The sequence below is a fragment of the Penicillium roqueforti genome (assembly GCF_015533775.1).
Source record: "Penicillium roqueforti strain LCP96 04111 chromosome Unknown scaffold_02, whole genome shotgun sequence".
In the NCBI taxonomy this organism is placed as follows: domain Eukaryota; kingdom Fungi; phylum Ascomycota; class Eurotiomycetes; order Eurotiales; family Aspergillaceae; genus Penicillium; species Penicillium roqueforti.
This window is the reverse complement of record NW_024067566.1, coordinates 1,017,924-1,036,355: the sequence shown is the minus strand read 5'-3', so window position 1 is coordinate 1,036,355 and position 18,432 is coordinate 1,017,924. Positions and strand designations below refer to the sequence as shown.

The window sequence follows — 18,432 nt, the reverse complement described above, 5'->3', positions numbered from 1 at the left end:
TAATGTACATACAGGTCTATGTACAGTAGACGAGCCAAGAAGGATCGTCGGGCGACGGAGTTGAAATAGCCAATCGCAGATTCACAAATATCAGAGCATCACCTGGACAGGAACCCGCAGGGCTTGGCTCAGCCTTGGAACTTTAGAACATTGGAACGGTCCCAGTCTGATCCTATTTGGGAAAGGTGGCTGCATTATTCCCCGTTTGGTCGAAAGAGGTATAGTATGTGTTATAGGAGGTTGCTGGTAACTCTCTTTCCCCTTTTCGCAACTGGACTTTCAACAGTTCAAACCTCTTTCCACGGAGAAGACACTATTTCTGGCCATACTTCATGTCGTGCTCTTTCACCGCAGACAGGCCTTCGGTCCCGAAGTTGCATCCTGTCGGAATGCTTTCGACTCAACGTTTCTTTTAAGAGCTATTCTTCACTTTAATTCCATCCTCATGCCCGATGGGACCTTCTTACTTTCTTAAGCCGGTACACGTGATAACCGTGACATATTAGAGCGATGGCGCAGTTTCTACCTTTGCAATTCCCGAGCTTGTCACTTTCATCCTTATCTCGAATGTCGCGCAACAACCCACTTTTTTTTCGTTCCGGCTGCCATACATACATAAATTCGGGCCTAAGTATTAGAGACTGCATTGGCTACGTAGCTCTTAGGGCGATAGGTCAGGCCAGCAAGTTTGAGGGTTGTAACCACTAGCACAAAACCGATTAGCTGCATGATTCTGATACATTTTGTGTTTTATAGGTATAAGTGAATCGCAACATGATTATCCTTAGCGCATATATCTCGATTTTTTGTATCTAATGACCAACTTCTAGGACTACTAGAGCTTGTTGCCGACACTTTGAATTTGTTTCTATTAATTTCTAGGGCTTTGGTATATCTGACTATATTCGAGAGGATTGTGATTTTGTAAATTGACAGCAGGATGATGCCCATAGCGTCAATGGTGGGTAGGATCCCTGCAAAAATAAACCGCCCCAATATAGTGGCGGCTATAGGAGGGTTCTTATTAGTGCGGATAGCACTCAGTTCTTTATTCCCCTCTTATATCCACTGCAATCACTGACTCGCCAATTAGAAATCTGCTGCTCGATTAATCTATGTCTAAATCGGGTTTGTGTCTGCAAGCCCTGGGTATTATCCTTACCTTACTCGGGAATTTCTGTAACATGAACACGTTGATGTCCCTAGTCATACAGCAACATCCAGCGGGTATTTAGATTATGAGATATATATGTCGACACAATATTCTAAGAATGCAACTGTTAAATCTTTCTCCTGCAATCAACTTACCTTTTCGAGCAGTTCTCCGACTCAAATCGAATCGCCAGCAGCACGCACCTGCTTTCAATCTACCAAACGCCTCAATGAACAACCAATCATGCTCAAATTGCAGCGTCGGCTCGTCAAGCAATAAAGAATTAGTCGGATGGGTCTGGGACAACCCCGGTCGTGGTACAATAAGTTTGATCACAACATGCCTGGGCACGATATTTCTCTGCACCTGGGTCGTGATCCATCCCCGAGTCTACAAACGCGAATCTTTTGCGAACCTCCATAAATTCGCCCTTTTGTTCAAGACCATAGTTGCACCCGAGTTTATTGCAGTGGAAGGACTTCAGGAATGGGCACAGTGCCGTAGGATGCAAAGAGAATGTGGCGATTATACAGCAGGCCAATTCAAAATGGTGCATGCCTTCTACATCAGCATGCTCGCATTGAGATATCAAACCCCGAATGGCGATCGTGTCATTTGGCCGAATCAATACACCTGGCTCCTACAGCAAGACCTCATTCGGTGGGAAGACCATCCAAATTGGGGCCTGTCTCTTGATGCCATCTGCGACAAAAGCAAATCAGATAATGCTGCAAAGCTACTGGCTTTGATCCAAGTGACATGGTTTTCGGCACAATGCATACTGCGCACCTCTTATCATCTGCCACTCTCGCAGTTGGAGTCGATGACTCTTGGCTATATCCCATTGTTCATCGTGACATACTTCTTCTGGTGGAACAAGCCCAAAGATATCAGATCGCCATCTCTTGTTGTGCTTCCGGAAATGAGCCCGGAGCAGTTGCACGGTTTCGAGTCGATGGCTGTCAGTAATAAGTTTGACAACGAGGGAATGAAAGATCAAACGTCATATTGGAATATATGGTACCTTACCCCACGGGTATTTGAGAAGGTAGAAGAGGACAGACTTATACAGGAGGCTCGAACCAAAGCTCTGAAGAGCTCAAATAAAAATCCGACCACCGAACAACCATGCGAAGTCACAATCAACGAAAGAGAGATCCGAGATATCGAACATCAATATGAGCCCTGCAAGGATATCGTCGTTTCTCATTGGGATCCCGACTTATATAGGTCAAGGATCTGGCCTTTGACATGTCTGCTCGGGGTTTCTTTCGGCGCCCTTCATCTCGTATCTTGGAATACCATGTTTCCAACGATTGTTGAGTTGTGGCTCTGGCGTGTATCTGCATTTATTTCAATCGTGTCGATGCTTATATTCATGCACTTTGAAAAGGTCGTCCTCCGGTGGGACGGCATCTTGACACTTTTCAGTCTCTCCTCTCCGGTGTTTTATCTTCTTAGTCGCATTGGGATGATGGCAGAGGTATTTGCGGCGCTAAGAGCAACAGACCCCGGTATTTACGATACTTACGAGTACACAGTTTACTGGTTGCCATTTTTGTGAGACCTTTGGGTTACATACGATCTCCCACGGACTGTTATTTTTGTGAGCGGGTTATGAATTTATTTACACTATGTTTCGGCGTTCTAGAATCAACCCAGAGTTTTCTTTTAGGGTGTTTTTCTTTTCTTTTTTTAGATTGTGATTAGCAGCGGGGACAGGTCACATAATGGAGAGATGCACTCCGTACGCGCCGAGTCCTAACCTTGGAAGGCGTGTGTGCTCATCCCTTATATCCAATCAACTCACTACTGTAGCCGCTGGGCTAGGCTCCACATATCACATATCTCATTTAATTGCACGGCGACGTGGCCCAACAGCCAAGCCAACCCGAGTCGGGCGTCTAGAAGCCATTGGAACACACTCTCGTCCTAATAGGCTCACGAGGGAGCATATTATTAGACTGAAGATGGCTTTTCATCAAAAAGTGGCATAGCGGGGGCAGTATGTAGATACCAGACAAGTTAGCCTGCCCCACTCTGTTAGTGTGCTGCACCAGGTCAACCGTCAGCTTTCAAATATTATCCTCCCATTTCCTTACTTCTATGCGATATTCTCATTCCAATCTTCATTTGCCCATCATGACAGCTATGGAGATAGCTGGTTCTTTCTTTAAATATGCGTCGATACCGGTCGGCGTCGCGGTTGGGTTGTACCTCGTCCTCCTAGGGTTACTCACCACATCAACCTTTCAATCACATGTCGTTTATCTCCACGCAATTCAAATGACATGGTTCAAAGACCTCAATGTCCCTGAAAGTTTTGGATTCCTGAAGAACCAGGTCACTCCGTTCTCCATCAGAACGGCGGATGGTGAATGGCTATACGCTTGGCATATTCTTCCTGTGGAATTATATCGCAAGCACCAAATACCTCTTGTCGAAGAGCCAGTAGGCTTTGTGTCCGACATCAAGTCTCGGCTAGGATTTCAATTATTGCGGGATGACCCTGAGGCTCGTTTGGTTCTTCATATGCACGGCGCTGGGGGAACCGTCGCCTCGGGTTACCGCGTCCCAAATTATCGTGCGCTGTCAGCGGGCAGTCCCGGGAAAATCCATGTTCTGACGTTTGATTACCGAGGATTTGGCAAGAGTACCGGGTCACCATTTGAAACCGGGCTCATCACCGATGCCCTCGCCGTGGTGGATTGGGCAATGAATGTTGCAGGCATCCCTCCATCTCGAATTTTGATCTTTGCTCAATCGATGGGTACGGCCGTGAGCATCGCTGTGTCCAAACATCTTGCTGTGCAGGATCCACCAATAGTATTCTCAGGCACGGTGCTCGTTGCGCCATTTGTGGATGTCGCGACATTGGTCTCGACCTATCGAGTCGCGGGTACCGTGCCAATCTTGTCGCCAGTTGCGAGGTTCCCCTTCCTCTTCAAATATCTTCAGCGATTCGTTCGAGACAAATGGCCGAGCAAGGATTCTATTGCGCAATATATCCGGGCGAACGAGATAAACGGAGAGAAATACCGAATAACGATAATCCACGCCGAGGATGACTATGACATTCCGTGGCACCATTCCCAACTTTTGTTTTGGCATGCGGTGAATGCTGCGATGCCAGCGGAGATCAGTTATGACGACCTTGAGCAAAAGAAACTTGATTCGAAAGCAGATCTGGGAGCTGCCGGGTCTATGATGGAATGGAAAACAGAGAACGGGGTTATTCGCGAGGAAATCTTGAAAACTGGATTGCATGATATGATCATGGGGTACCCAGTAATCACAATGGCCGTGATGCGATTTTTTGCGGCGGCAGATCCGTCATTTTCATCTTGACTTCAACACCTAGAATGTCAAATGAAGACGTGGATTTTTCTAAGCACGAGCACATAAAAATGAATAGCTCCATCTAAAGTACAATAGCGAGGTGCACCTGAATAAATAAACTCACAACCTTCCACTCAAAATACACATAGATAAAGAACGCTAGCAAATTAATTCTCAGAGTGGAAGAAAAGAGCTCTTTTAAGGATATTCGAGCCGAGTCCGTAAATGGAGCACGTGTGGCGGTGTTAGTGATGCGGTGGCACATGCGGGGAAGCCACCAGTGATATCATCGCGATGAACAGGCTCGAATGCACAAATAAAAGCTTGGTGTTAGCATACAACTTGGCTAGGTGCAACATCTCCTGATCATCATATTATTTCATCTGACATATCATGTAGCCACTTGGGAAAGTTGATCTATCACTACAATCTACAGCGCGCGCTTCCCCTTACATTCAGCACGCGCCCGCCTCGTTTCAGCTTGCTTTGTTTTTCTATCGCACCTCTCATCGAGGAACAGGAAATAAAAGCTCGTACTGCCGTCCTTGGTATCTTGACACCCTCCATTATGGCTATGCAGTATTTCAACCAAATAAAACACCGACGGCGTTCGTCACAGATGATCACCGCGCCCAAGCCTGTCCTGACGCCTGAAGATGAAGCCTACCTACGCGAAGTCACCGCCGAGCCTGAATCTGTTACCCCTCCAACAGAGCAGAATAAACAAACACCAACCGAAAGTCCTACTGGGGCGTCCCTCCAACCTGCGATAAGCGAACCAGCCGAAAACATCCCTCTACCTACCTCGCCTGGGGAGGAGTTTGCAAAGGAGCTTGGCGAGGAGGGTAGGCAAGAACGGAAGAGTTCCCAGCAAACATTGACAAGAACGGAGACACCGAAATCGGAAGTCTCGAAGCCTCCACCTAAGAAGAAACGATGGAGTGCCATGTTTTGGAAGAAAAGCACAGAGAAGGTTGGTCATTTATTTAATCGTGTTCATTTTCGCATCCTTGCATCTGGCTTGAGTGTGTACTAACATCTGAGTTTGCGCAAATAGGACAAAGACGCCGACGATGCGAACAAATCACAGACCGAAGCGGGGACTCCTCCGACCACATCGGATAAGTCAACAAACGGGAAGAACGCAGATAAAGGTAACGACGCCGACGACGTGACGGATATTTTGGAGCGATTGAATCTGGCAGCGGATAACAACCGTGTGTTTTCGATCAGTGAGGAGACACAGGAGCTTTTACGCAAGTTCAAGCTCATCTTCAAGGATCTGATCAATGGAGTCCCAACTGCCTATCACGACTTGGAGATGCTGCTGACGAACGGCAATCGCCAACTACAAGACACCTATACGAAGCTGCCTAGTCCCATGCAAAAATTGATCGAGAAACTTCCTGAGCGTTGGACTGAAACCTTGGCTCCAGAGATGCTGGCGGTTGCTGCCGACCGTGCCGTTAAGAGTGGAATCAATGTGGAGAACGTGGGCAAGGCTGCTGCGGTTGCAGAAAAAATGGGAGTGCCAAGTCTAAAAGAACTTGTGTCGAAACCCGCTGCTCTCGTAGGCATGCTGCGATCCATCATGGCGTTTCTGCGAGCTCGGTTCCCGGCGGTTATGGGCATGAATGTGCTCTGGTCTTTAGCATTGTTCAGTAAGTGAAGCATCACACCAAGTGCAATAGTATTTTGGCTGACTAACATTCTCCAGTCCTCCTCTTTGTGCTGTGGTACTGCCATAAACGCGGGCGCGAGGTCCGTTTGGAGAATGAGCGTCTGGTGACGGAGGAAGAGATCATCAAGCTCAACCAAGATACTTCCGAGGGTCTAATCCGCCCTACTGAGACGTTGACGACGACCGCACCACCGGGCGCTTCGTCCGATGAGATACGCAAAGGCGTGATAAAGGTAGAGGAGGCCCGCGCCGCTCCTGTCGAATTCGCTGTTCCCGCGGAAGTAGAGAGCGAAACCCAACAAGATACTCAACAAAGTACGCGGCCAGCAGTTCCAACCCGGTCGAAATCACGTCTGTCTATGTTTGGTCGGGCCAAAACAGAGCGTATGCCTAGTAATGTTACTCCTTATCCCGGCACTTGATCTCCCCTTTTGTGAGCTTTGTCCAACTCTGGGGCTAAGGTTAGTGTTGATCGGAACCATGGTTGTTGATCCCACCAACCAAGGAATCTTGGATTTGAGTGGGCGACCCAAAATCCAGGGATTGCTAAATGAGACCTCCTCGCGGGTTATTCCGTTGATTTGTTATTATTTTAATTTAATCAATATCATTCGGTCTCACTGAGTATACGCCTCGCATTTCATGCACTGAACCGCTCAGCTAAGCGCTTTCTTTTGATAGTTGCTCTTGGCAGTCTCCACTTGTTGCCTCTTCTGTCAAACATCCCGCATCACCTTTCTTAGCGCTCACTGTGTTGGTGACCACACCAACACTCATATTCTCTTAATACCGAGTATATATGCGGAGTACTATGGCCATGGTTGGGTCTCCTACCAAGTGCTGTAGACAATTATCGCCCCCACCTCGTGATTCTACACAGCAACCTCCTCGCCGAACCTGAACCCAACTACCATCTCTTTTCTTTCTCAAGAAACCTTCTACTTACATCATGGTCATGCTTCTCGACCTCCCAGAGGAGGCTCTTTGCCTCATTGCGGAAGAACTGCCTTTCCAGGGTGACCGCTGTTCCCTGATTCGATCATGTCGTCGACTGTACACAGTTCTGCTACCAGCGCTCTACTCTCGGGTTATTCTTGGTAATTGTACCCATCATACTATTGGCCAAGCCAGTCGACTTGTCAATGCAATTGCGCGACGTCCGCAGCTGGCAAATGCAGTACGATCTATACGGCTAGGGTACTGGGACACTGAGGACGCCAATGAAGAAGTCGACGTTGATTATGAATATGATAGGGAACTCCTTGACGGATTTGTCGCTGGTACCTGTTGGTCTAAGCAACCGCATGAACAACTGCGTCTCGGAAACACCGACGCTTGGTTGGCTTTGCTCCTTCCCCAGCTGAAAGGCTTGAGACGAATCAGCATATGCTACCCGGATATGTCAGAATATGTTACGGGGATGTTCGTGAAGGCTGCACGAGAGGATACCACGGCATTTTCTCGCCTCGTTGAAGCTTTCGGGGAATGGTATGATACGGAAAATTCCATCCATGCAAGCCTCATGGATCCGTTCTTCAAATTCCCCGCCATGCGCAGGGTTGGAGGACACGCTATCGTCGACAACGCTCGCGAAGAGGAAGAAACCCGCATTATTCCCTTCTCAGACGTCACCGATATTGATCTCGACATGACCAACACTGAGTGTGGCTTCCGTGTCTGGATTGAATCTTGCAAGGCTCTCAAGACGTTTCGCTTGAATATTGGCGGAGGAATGATCTCCGATGGGCCTGAGATTGTATCGGCTCCCCTTCAAGAATCTATCTCCCTTCACAAGACAACACTTGAAGGCTTTTGGCTCTGTGGCGAATCATACGAACCCCCAGAAGACGATGAGGGATGGATGGGATCGTTTGCCGATTTCAACATGTTGAAATATCTACATATTTCTATATCAATGCTTGCTAAGCTTGATGAGGACTTTGAGCCCACGCAAGAACTCATGGCGATTTTGCCGCCGTCCCTTGAGACTTTGTATCTGTGCCACTGCCACAACGAGCTACTCGGGTGGGCCGTCGATCAAATCGACCGCTTGATAGAGTCAAATTGTCTGCCACGCCTTACTTCCTTGGGGCTTGAAGGTTACGGTCCTTCAGAGGTTCAGCAGAGTTCCCTGGAGACTATGCGCAAACTGGAGGAACTGCACAAAAAATGTGCAGACGCTGGTGTATTCTTTGCTACCTCTATTGGAAGTCATAGAGTGGTTCCGAGTCATTTTGTATCGCTTTGGCCTTGTGCCTATGATTGCTGATGGGTGTTTTTATGCGAACTGGTGCTGTTGGTGATGAGTGATGCGGCTGGGGGTCCGATGACTTATATAATCTAGCAGATCGCTTCAGCTTCTGTGATTGCAAATGGTATTTTGTCACATATTATGTCAATCAAACACATTTCGAGGGTGAATGTTGTATGTATGTTAGGGTGTCTCGCTAACTTATTGACGGAGTACTAACTACCCCACGTTAATCTATAACGTAATTCACCACCGAGCTGGACAAACCCTACTTGATATTGAGTTTAGACAGAATGGCTTGTCTCCGGTAACGAGACCCTTTTTTTTTTTTTTTTTGGTGAGGAAATCTTTTGCCACTTCACTCTCGAGGTCTGCAGCCTCGCCCCCCACTTAGGGTCCTTCACATTGAAACACCGGACAATGCCAAGAGTAATGAACAAAATACGAGACCGGCACGCACGGAGTTCTGTATCGCACGTTTCATTGAACACCGCATCTCCTCAACATAACGACCTGCAAAACGGTAGAGTTATCTTAGCGAAACCTGCTGACTTATCGGTTGCCTGCTTGAATCACTGAGAAGCTGCAATCATCTCTGCCTAAACTTTATGTTTCTTCTTTAATGAGGGCACACGTCTATCTATATCCCAGAACCCTGATATTGTCCCTTCTGACTTATCTCTCTCTAAAACTGGGAAATGTTGAACTGGTGGGCTGTGATCCCACTGCTCATATCAGTTACAGCTGGCTGGCTAGGCTATCAAATTAAGCCGGAGGGTTCCGCCCCTCAAATTCCACTCACAATGCCCCAGGACGCGCTCCAGGAACTGCTCCAAGAAGTGAGCAGCGAATGGACTACCCCTCAGGATCGGTTTCTAGGAGAGCCGCAGTTCTGGATATATTATTCGTCTGGTCCTGGCGTGACTGTCAAAGGATGGCCCTCCCAAGGCGGAATCTATACGCTTGATGTCTCTAGCCGAGTGGAGATAGAGTTCCTGGAATTGGACCCATTCAACAATACAAGGCGTCCAACAAATTCCGATCCCAACTGGCAACAAAAGGAGAATGCACATTGCGATCGTAGTAAGTTACATCAAACAATACCTTTATTAGGACGCTATATATTTCTAACTCCTAATAGTGCGATATCTTAGCCCGACTTGGTGGCCAACCGAATTAGCATGGCTTGAAAGTGGAATGTCCGGCATGCTTGATGAAAGGTCTAACAATTATGTTCGGGTCGGTTGGACTTCGGATGGTGGGGCGTGGGTTTGGAAGACAACAAAAGAGGGCGCTAGTAAGAAAGGTGGAGCAATGCTACAAAATGCCCGTACCATGGAGGAGCGTTGCTTAGTGATTGAAAGGCTAGGAGGAACTTTCTACGCCAACCCGAAATATTGCCCTTTTCTTGACCTTCCTTGACGGGTGGTTGTTTGATTTTCGGTCAGAGTGTATGCTGCCGCGGGTGTCTTCTATCAAAGACATATTACCTAACTACTGTTGATTTTTTAGTCAAGAATGTAGTGATTTCATATGATCTATTTCATATTGAGGCCTTAGATCCTTTAGTATCTAATCTCCGGCTCGACCCTAGGGGTCTTGATGGCGTCCAATAATATTGGCAGCTACTCGGCGTATCACCTGTGGCTCGGACGTGTGAAGGATAGCACTAAGAGCTCTCGCATCAACCGCTATGCTTCTTATGGGTTTCTCGGAACGGTGGAGTGGGCATTGGACTTGACTAATTTTGTCCTAACTGCTGCTGAAGCCGATGCAACTTCCAACATCACCGCCGCGGAGGACGCGTTTACGGCTGCTCTGAGCCTAAGCGGATACAATACATCTAACTTTGAGACCTATAATCTCACTCTACTCGCCTCCAAGCTTGTTGGCTGGCATGGTTGTGACCCACTTCAGAAGAAGGAAATCTACTCAGGGTGGCAACAATCCTGGGAGATTATGAACTACATGATGAGCGAAGCATATGATGACAAAATAAACTGGAACGAGGCAGCTACCGTCGAGTATCTGGGCGCACCAGCTATGAACCAGCACCTGCGGGAAAGATTCAAAAATATCTACGTGAATCTTGCCACAATTCAGCCTGGGTGGATAGGAATGCCATGGGACTGGAGAATTGTGGCTCGCTGTGATGATCCCCACCTGGCTTGTTCATGCGGCCGTGATACCCAAACCGTGGCATACACAGTCAACAGTGATCAAGACGAGCCTTCTGCCCCTGCTATCAATTTCTGCCCACCATACTTCGGTCAACCCACTCTCAAAACCGTACTTGAAAGCGCAAACCCTGGTTTCACACCGGCGATCTATGCTGATATGAACAACTACAATGGGAATCAGGCTACCACGTGGATGCATGAGCTTCTACACATTGATTGGGTTGCCTTAGCAAACGGTTGGGGTCCAAATACTCATGTCACGGATATCAAGATGAAGTACAATTACGACACGGGTTCAAAATGGGTCACGGCATACGCACCGTACTTGAATAAGGGTCTTGCGCGTGTGCAAACCCAATTCGCGGATTGGACGATCCAAAATGCGGACAGCATGGCTCTATTTGCCTTGGCCAAGTTCATCCAAAACAAGCTTGGCGATATCTATCCACATCTTCCCCTGGCGCCTCCGCCACCACTTGATGTTAAAAGATATTTGGTCCCCGGTTACTTTGATTATTATGCCAACGGCACTGGCGAGATTTTGAACCAAACAGCAATGGATGACGCATCGTGGACCGCCTCTATGGGTACTTGCGCTCTCGGTACTGACCCGGATGGAGCCGCAGGAAGTGCCGCCATAGCAACTGTGACTTCCTGGCCTGTTCAGACTGACTATCCGGATGACTATCTCTCCAGCTGGTCATCATGGGCAGGACTTGCGACATCTACCACGAGAAAAGCGACATCAACTACCACTGCCGCTCCTACTCCAACCGAATCGTGGTCTATCGCCATTTACAGTGAGAAAGACTGTAGTGGTGACTATTATGTAGTTTCAGGTTACAACGAAGACACCACCCAGAACACGTGCTTGGTCATTAACGACTTAACCACAACTTCGTCAGACACTGATGTTTCTTGCGGATGGTACACCGATGGGGGTTTCTCTAATACCTCATGTGATAAGGGAACCCTGACCAAGCCTCTGTCGTGGCGAATCACTGGTCCTAATGGTGCAATCTGCACCGCTTACAACACTAATACTTGTGACAATAATGGGTACGAAGATGCTTACACGACATGGGATGAGTGCCACAACTACTCCTCCTCAAATTTTGATACTGAAGAGTGGATCGCATTGCAGTGTGGTTTGTAGAAAGAAAAAGTGTGTGGGAGGAAGATAGAGCTCATGGAACCTTGGCAATGGAAAGGGAAGTTCAATGTGCCTGATTATTCACACTAATAAAATCTTCAATTTCCCCAGCCAGCCTGACGGAATACAATGCTTCCGTCGATCTATAATCATATGAAGTACCACAAAGTACCACTAAGCCACGTCATTATTCTCCTTTGTAGTTCCAAAGCTACCCTTCTGAAAACCGTGCAAATTCCATAGTATCCGTACGCGTCTACTGAAATGAGTACGTCGCCACTGCTAAAGTAGAAGAACCAGAAGATTTGTAAGCGCCACAGCAATTCTAGCCTCTTCTGTACACCCGGATAGAGAATCACGGGAGGTTAAAGATATAGCCTAATCGCATGATACTGTCAGTCCCCATCCACAGCCCTTTGCATTAGGCGAAACTTACATCCGGCGAGTGTGCAAGAGATCTTCCCGTGTTTCCATTTTCAATAAATGTGTCAGGATCCAAAGCGGATGCCAGCAACCCCTTCTTTGGTGGGCCAGATACTGGCGTTGTTTTCTCTTCTGAGTCGGAGAGCGAATGCCCCAAAGCTATTTGTAGTCTGAGAGAGGACATTTGCGCGTGCCATCGGGATTTCTGGTCTGTCATGTTCAAATTGACGAGGTGCCTTTCTTGTGAGTGAAAATGTTAGAACGTAAAGCAAGGGTAAAGCTGAGCCTTATATCTTGTGGAAAGCATAGGCTGTGTCATCAGAGATTGACCAAAGATTGGGCTGATGACGCAAAGGTAGCAACGAAAAGATACACGAAAGGGCAACGTAGGCGTATCCTAGGAGTCAGTTGTCTTATTCACACATAGCCATATGGGAATTCCCGCTTTCCTGCTTAGTTCATTCCTCATGATGAATGAACTTCCTAGGAACAAAACTGGGGATAAGCGACCGTGGATAGTTATGCCTATCGCAGGGACGGCTTGCTATGTGTTGGGAAGTCTGGTGGCACTGTACTCCAAATTCCGCTGGCCTGATCAGTGAATGACACGAAAAATGTCCATCTTTCGAATCTACTATTTTTATTGGACTGTGCTTAAACCATACCAGTAATTTCTACTTAAGACCCATCGTTGCTATGAGAAGGAGGTAGGTGGGGCTTTCGAAAAGGCGAAGCAAGAGAATATGACTTACACAGTTGTTCGCCCAGTCGCCAGCAGTCAGGGACCCAAGGCATTCGATATCTGCTACTCTTGCTACCAGTTTTCGCTCATTGATGAAGATTTGCTGTAATTGGGTCGCAGAAGTACGGATGGGTAAAGCCAGGACTAATTGAGCTTTGAGATTGCTACAGTGAAAGTACAATTGAAGATACAGTATGAACGACCAAGAATATGATTCGTCATTTATGAGTCGATGAACCACGGGTTGAGATCACGCTGTCAACGCAGTACAAACCTTCTCACCTATTTACGCAAAGCTGACTTTTAGTGAAAAAAAGTGTGACATGACTAGCGACCTAGGTCCAGGTGTTGATGTTAAAGCTCTTTGCTGAAATGAACTTTGTGTTGAGGTCAAATTGACGTTAAGGTTGAATCGCGCATGCTGCCTCAAAAACTTTACGCAAAAGACTTACGGCGGAGATGGGGTTGATAAATGAAGACTAACGTCAAGTCTTTGTACCTGCTCTTGTATATAAGAAGCTCAGTTCCCTCATCGATAGGAGTTTCTATTCACCCAGATGACCTGACGTTCTAAGTTTATCTTATTGGAAGTGCACGCCTAGAAGTATGAGCGCCAGCAAGCATAATCGCAGACCTCCTACCATATAGGTCAGTAAAGCACCGCCCCTTCAAGCTGATTCAGTCTCCGAGACATCTACAGTGGATCAAGCTTTCCCGAAGTCGTTGAGAACCAAAGAGAAGACGGCAACGCTTGATAACGAGAAATATCGCTCGAGTTCGGGAGCCTTGCATGAAGATCCATGGAGCATACTTGAACCCATTGCAAATATCAAATTGTATGTGCTGGCTCGATACAAGGAAGACAAAGGCAGACTTTGTCCAAGTGCAGAAACTGGAGCTGCAAGCATTCTCCGACCTTGGATTGCAACGAACGCTGAATCGCATCTCTCACCCCATTTTCCGGTCATTACTTGGATGCTGTTATCATGATGATTCGGTGTTTTTGGCCTAGGAGCATGTAGAAGTTTCCGTCACCCAGATTCTGGCAACGAAGCTCGTGATCACGGCGAGTGAGATCATTACAATTGTCAAGCCAGTAAGTAGAGTTACATATTATATCATAATACGAGCGATCGCTGATTATGAACAGATACTCGAAGGAATTCAGCACCTGGCTGAATGCGGGAGGGTGCTGGCCACTTTGACAATGAATACCATCTTTTTCACTCAGTCTGGCAAGGTCAAGATAGGTACGCATATCAAATTAACCCCAGTTTTCAGACTTCTTACTAACCGTTCCATTCACCAGTGGGTATCGAGGACAGCTGCGAGATAAGTGCTTGGGAAATGGATGCTGCGACAATGAAGCTGTACGCTTTAGCGGATATTGTAATCAAGCTGATGGGTAAATGTCATTCGACGCATAAGTGGCCTGTCGAGATTGAAAATCTGCCTGATCAGCTTAGAAAACGCCCTTTGAGAGAGATCCTGCAGGTGATTGGCCCCCTCCTCTTCAATGTATCAAGGCTGATGTCCCAGACAACCCCTTTTCAGCAAAGGCCAAGTCCAGAAGAGTTGAAATCGCTTATCAACTTGACGAACAAAATCGTGTATCACCGAATCGAAACTCATTCTCATCGTATATAAGAACATCATTCTCCAATGCGACCCATCCAGCCCGTCGATGATAGGCAGCTTTTTGAATACAAAAAGATGAGCAGCATGTCTGGTTGCTCAGTAAGGATGGCGATGCCTATCGTAATTGGACAACTTTTCTTTCGATTTCTCTAGCGGCAAGCTGCTTACATTGCAATCATAACACAAATGTTAGAAAATTTTCCGGTTCATTTTCGGTTTCTATTCAAAACTTGAGGGTATCAAATTTCAAACAATTGACGTCAAAGTTCAGCTCTGAGTCCCGTCCCTAGTGTACACAGGAGTCTGAATGTGTAAATTGTACGCCACGACAATTGAGAAGTTACTCTGGTGGAAATTAAGTATAAAGAATTAGTCGCAAGACAAGTTCAATAACAGACGTTCATCCAATCATCGAGTTATCGTGTACATTCAAGTCCAGGTACTGTACACGTTGCTTTTACGTGCAAAACCTTTCGAGGAGCATTTGGCACTCTTTCGAAGCTTCGGAAATTAGACTTTTATTCTGACGGATTCCGTCTGTTCTAGTCAGCAAATGGCTATCAATATCAAACCAATCTTGACCTATTGATGTACAGAGAATCTCGAAAATAGATTACCCCCCGGACACACACGCTTTCTTTCCAAGTCCCTTACAAATCTTGCGTTAGGATTATTCTGGCTATATAAAGCCCCTTCCCGTGGGAATCACGTCTTACTATTGGCTACGGGACAATCTAGAGCCCGGACGACTCGGACTAGGGGCCAAAGTGAGTCTCTGGATATTAAACGTGTATGTCTGGAGGAAAATCTGTTTTCGAAATCCACTGTAAGTACGGCGGCTCTTCTATCTTCATCCCAATTTTTGCAGAGTGGCATTGTCTGTGCGATTAACTCGTTTGTGGCTGGGTTATTCTACAAATTTTGTTGCATCCTTTTATGATACTTGTTATCAATGAATTACCATTGCCAAAAAGCAGTCGTAATACAACAGAGTACAGTACCGAACTCGAGAATTTAAAACTCCAAAGTATGGCGAAGACCTTTTCAATGATTTATCAAATTTTCATGCATATTTCAATCCCCAATGCTTTGCTCAATCAATGACCTTCATATTAAACCACTTGTCCAGTTTAATTGTGCCGCGAATGCCAAAGATAGGTATCATTGATGGCTTGTATTACGGCGGGAAGCACGACAGGAGCAAGGTAACGGCTGAATGCTAACTAGAGAAGTGGCGGGGAGTATAAAATAGCCTTCCAATGATTACCCTTTTCAAGATCTAGAACAATCGGGTCCATGGCTACTGAGTCACCAAATTCAGGAGTTCCGGTGCATACTAGTTGACCGTCAGGAAGAATATTACGCGCCAGACCATTGAGTTCAACATTCTTCCCAGGCTGAGGGAATCGGATATCCAAATTTTGTGGAGTCATACAGCCATTTATATTGGCGATGAACATAGGTAGATAATCCTGCGCTTGGTTCTATATGCTCTGGTTGAACACAGGCAATGAAGGACTGTCGACGGTAATTAGTGCACAGTTCATATACATCTCACGATCTCCAATATGATTGAACCATATCCAGGCCAAAGTATACTTCCCGGAGTGGATATCTTCAGGTATCGCGAAATCGAGTTGAATGCCATTGTCAGCATTGGCGTCTCCGCTTAGACCTCCTTCTACATTTGCAGGACAGCCGCCTTCATAAGACTTGATGACCTTCCATATGCTTTCTTTGGATGGCGCGAGGTCTTCAGTGAGGCTCAACTGGCATGATCCGCCCCCGTGGATTGCACTTCCCATGAACCTCGTAAACAGTCTCTTTCGCAGGGGCCGCAAATGCATCATCTCGTAATTTGCAGGGAAAATCACTCCCGTTGTTGGCAAGAGGAGAGTTGTTGAGGGTTTTGTTGCTGTAGGGCTCAGGCGACATCATGATCAGATGCCCGCTGACCACCCGTAAGACGAGCGCCTCTAGCAGAAGAAAAGGTTTCATGAGCATTGTACTAGTGGCTAGCCGAGTTTATCTTCGTTATAATCGAAATTATTCGACCACCACTTGATCGGGCGATATCTCACGGAGAAATATAAGGGCTTAGCAGTCGCGAAGACGATCGATATTACAAGATAGCCGTCTTACCGCCCCCATACCTGTACCAGGTATGGGTCTGTCCCACATAACGAGAGTTTCTCACCAAACGAGAGATTTCTCTTTTTAGGTATCTTTTATATGGTATGCCCATACAAAAGGTACATAAACATGAAATAGAGATTTTGTCACTTGTAGGAATACTTACAAAAGATATAGTAGGGGATATAGTCTAAAGGAGGTCTATTTTATTTACTATTAATATATTAGGATGAAATATTGAGTATTCTCCAAGTGGTAGAACGTTGATGTTTCTATATATATCTCTTTCATAAATATGGTCTTTACTTTTCTATATAAAATATCTGAAACTTCTTTTATATCCGCAATGTTATGGTAGAACATGCATTGTGTACGTTACAACTGTAATGGGCTATACAATTGACCCCTCACCGACAAAGATAAGAGAGCAATGGACCTATCTCATGCATGTTAGACGCGCCCAGCCTCGGCCATGCTGTCCTTTTACCGCCTCTGATCATCTTTAGGCCAGTTAGGCATTTAGACCTTTGGGCGAAAAGAAAAAAAGAAAAAGGCCTGCAGGTTCCCGGCTTGGAAGACGGGCAAAATGGCCAAGCGGGTCGGAAAAGAGTAGAGCGCTTTGCCACTCAAAACGTAAAAGTGGCCGGATCTCTGGTTCGAACCAATTAGCCCGTGGCCTCACAGTGAAAATTCGGGTCATCGTGAAGTCCAAATACGAAACAATATGATTCATCGCGAGATGTGTCATCGATGAAAAGTCTCCTGGTCCGAGGATGAATCATCATGCACGCCATACCGCACGGGTCAATCGTTGCACCGTGGCTATTCTAGTTTGATGACCGTGCAGACTAGGATTCTGATATGCCGTTTCTGCCAGTGCCGAGTCGAAACTCGAGTCAACCTGTATGGGTTTGTATTTTGCGTTGACTAGAATGGTTCGCCATGGGATTTTTCCGGGGAGAATGCCGAGGAGGTTGAATGACGTGTTAGGTTTGTTTTGTTTGGACTCGACCTGCCGGGATATGTTCCTCCAAGGCCCCAGATAGCAGTGGATCGAAGAGATGCCAGTACTGCACAACATCAGTAGCAATAGGGCCCAATGCCCAATATAATGTCAATGCAACCATCTAATTTTAAGTAAATGGCCTGGTGGAGATCAAATTCATGACTTTCCCGTTGCAACTTTCGGCGGTCGCTGATTGGCGCGAAAGAGTCGGTGAGCGGCGCCAACGAATAGGCGGTCGTATTCTGCAGCCAATCACAAGTGTCTCCCACTTGGGGGAAAAAAATGACCTGCTCTTCTTCTTCCCTTTCCCATAGCACTCGCAACTGATCTACTTCGGACTCTCCTGAACTTATTGAACCCCATCTTAATACACTTACTACATATCCACTACATATCGTCAAGAATCAGCCAAATGGCCTTCGTTGAGCTGTAAATGCCTCGCTGGGGAGCCTGTCCCTGCCGGCTCCCCAGTCCTGCAGCTCCGATCTTCAATTCTACTTGACGATATTTGTTACTCTTTCGACGCCTCGTGTGAAGGCGTTGGAATTGCCCCTCAGCAAACTCCCAGAAGGAGCACTACAGCGTCCGCAACGGACTGCGGGTGCTTTCGTGGCTACGAAAAAATAAACCGCCGGGGGGGGGGGGGGGGGGGGGGGCGGGGGCGCGGGCGGGGGCCGCCCGCGGGGGGCGGGGCCGCGGGGGCGGGGGCCGCGGGGGGTGGTGGGGGCGGCGG

The 18,432-nt window shown here is 46.9% G+C and overlaps 6 protein-coding genes across 6 annotated transcripts; all 6 read left to right on the top strand.

Moving 5' to 3' along the window:
- Positions 1-3,295: 3,295 nt before the first annotated feature.
- On the top strand, positions 3,296-4,501 carry LCP9604111_1867 (alpha/beta hydrolase; the record flags this gene model as incomplete). Its single annotated transcript, XM_039069280.1, has 1 exon — positions 3,296-4,501. One exon carries the CDS (start codon positions 3,296-3,298, stop codon positions 4,499-4,501), a length of 1,206 nt encoding a protein of 401 aa, XP_038931994.1.
- Positions 4,502-5,060: 559 nt separating this feature from the next.
- Positions 5,061-6,595, top strand: LCP9604111_1866 (uncharacterized protein; the record flags this gene model as incomplete). The annotated part of the gene is made up of 3 exons (XM_039069279.1): positions 5,061-5,465; positions 5,550-6,153; positions 6,210-6,595. 3 exons carry the CDS (start codon positions 5,061-5,063, stop codon positions 6,593-6,595), a joined length of 1,395 nt encoding a protein of 464 aa, XP_038931993.1.
- A 527-nt stretch (positions 6,596-7,122) lies between these two features.
- Positions 7,123-8,442, top strand: LCP9604111_1865 (uncharacterized protein; the record flags this gene model as incomplete). The annotated part of the gene is made up of 1 exon (XM_039069278.1): positions 7,123-8,442. The coding sequence occupies one exon, from the start codon at positions 7,123-7,125 to the stop codon at positions 8,440-8,442; it is 1,320 nt and encodes a 439-aa protein (XP_038931992.1).
- A 785-nt stretch (positions 8,443-9,227) lies between these two features.
- LCP9604111_1864 (uncharacterized protein) lies at positions 9,228-9,846 on the top strand (the record flags this gene model as incomplete). The annotated part of the gene is made up of 2 exons (XM_039069277.1): positions 9,228-9,507; positions 9,566-9,846. 2 exons carry the CDS (start codon positions 9,228-9,230, stop codon positions 9,844-9,846), a joined length of 561 nt encoding a protein of 186 aa, XP_038931991.1.
- Positions 9,847-10,026: 180 nt separating this feature from the next.
- LCP9604111_1863 (uncharacterized protein) lies at positions 10,027-11,760 on the top strand (the record flags this gene model as incomplete). The annotated part of the gene is made up of 1 exon (XM_039069276.1): positions 10,027-11,760. One exon carries the CDS (start codon positions 10,027-10,029, stop codon positions 11,758-11,760), a length of 1,734 nt encoding a protein of 577 aa, XP_038931990.1.
- A 1,116-nt stretch (positions 11,761-12,876) lies between these two features.
- LCP9604111_1862 (uncharacterized protein) lies at positions 12,877-15,298 on the top strand (the record flags this gene model as incomplete). Its single annotated transcript, XM_039069275.1, has 6 exons — positions 12,877-12,887; positions 12,949-13,000; positions 13,962-14,018; positions 14,073-14,172; positions 14,232-14,292; positions 15,250-15,298. The coding sequence occupies 6 exons, from the start codon at positions 12,877-12,879 to the stop codon at positions 15,296-15,298; spliced, it is 330 nt and encodes a 109-aa protein (XP_038931989.1).
- Between the last annotated feature and the right edge of the window lie 3,134 nt (positions 15,299-18,432).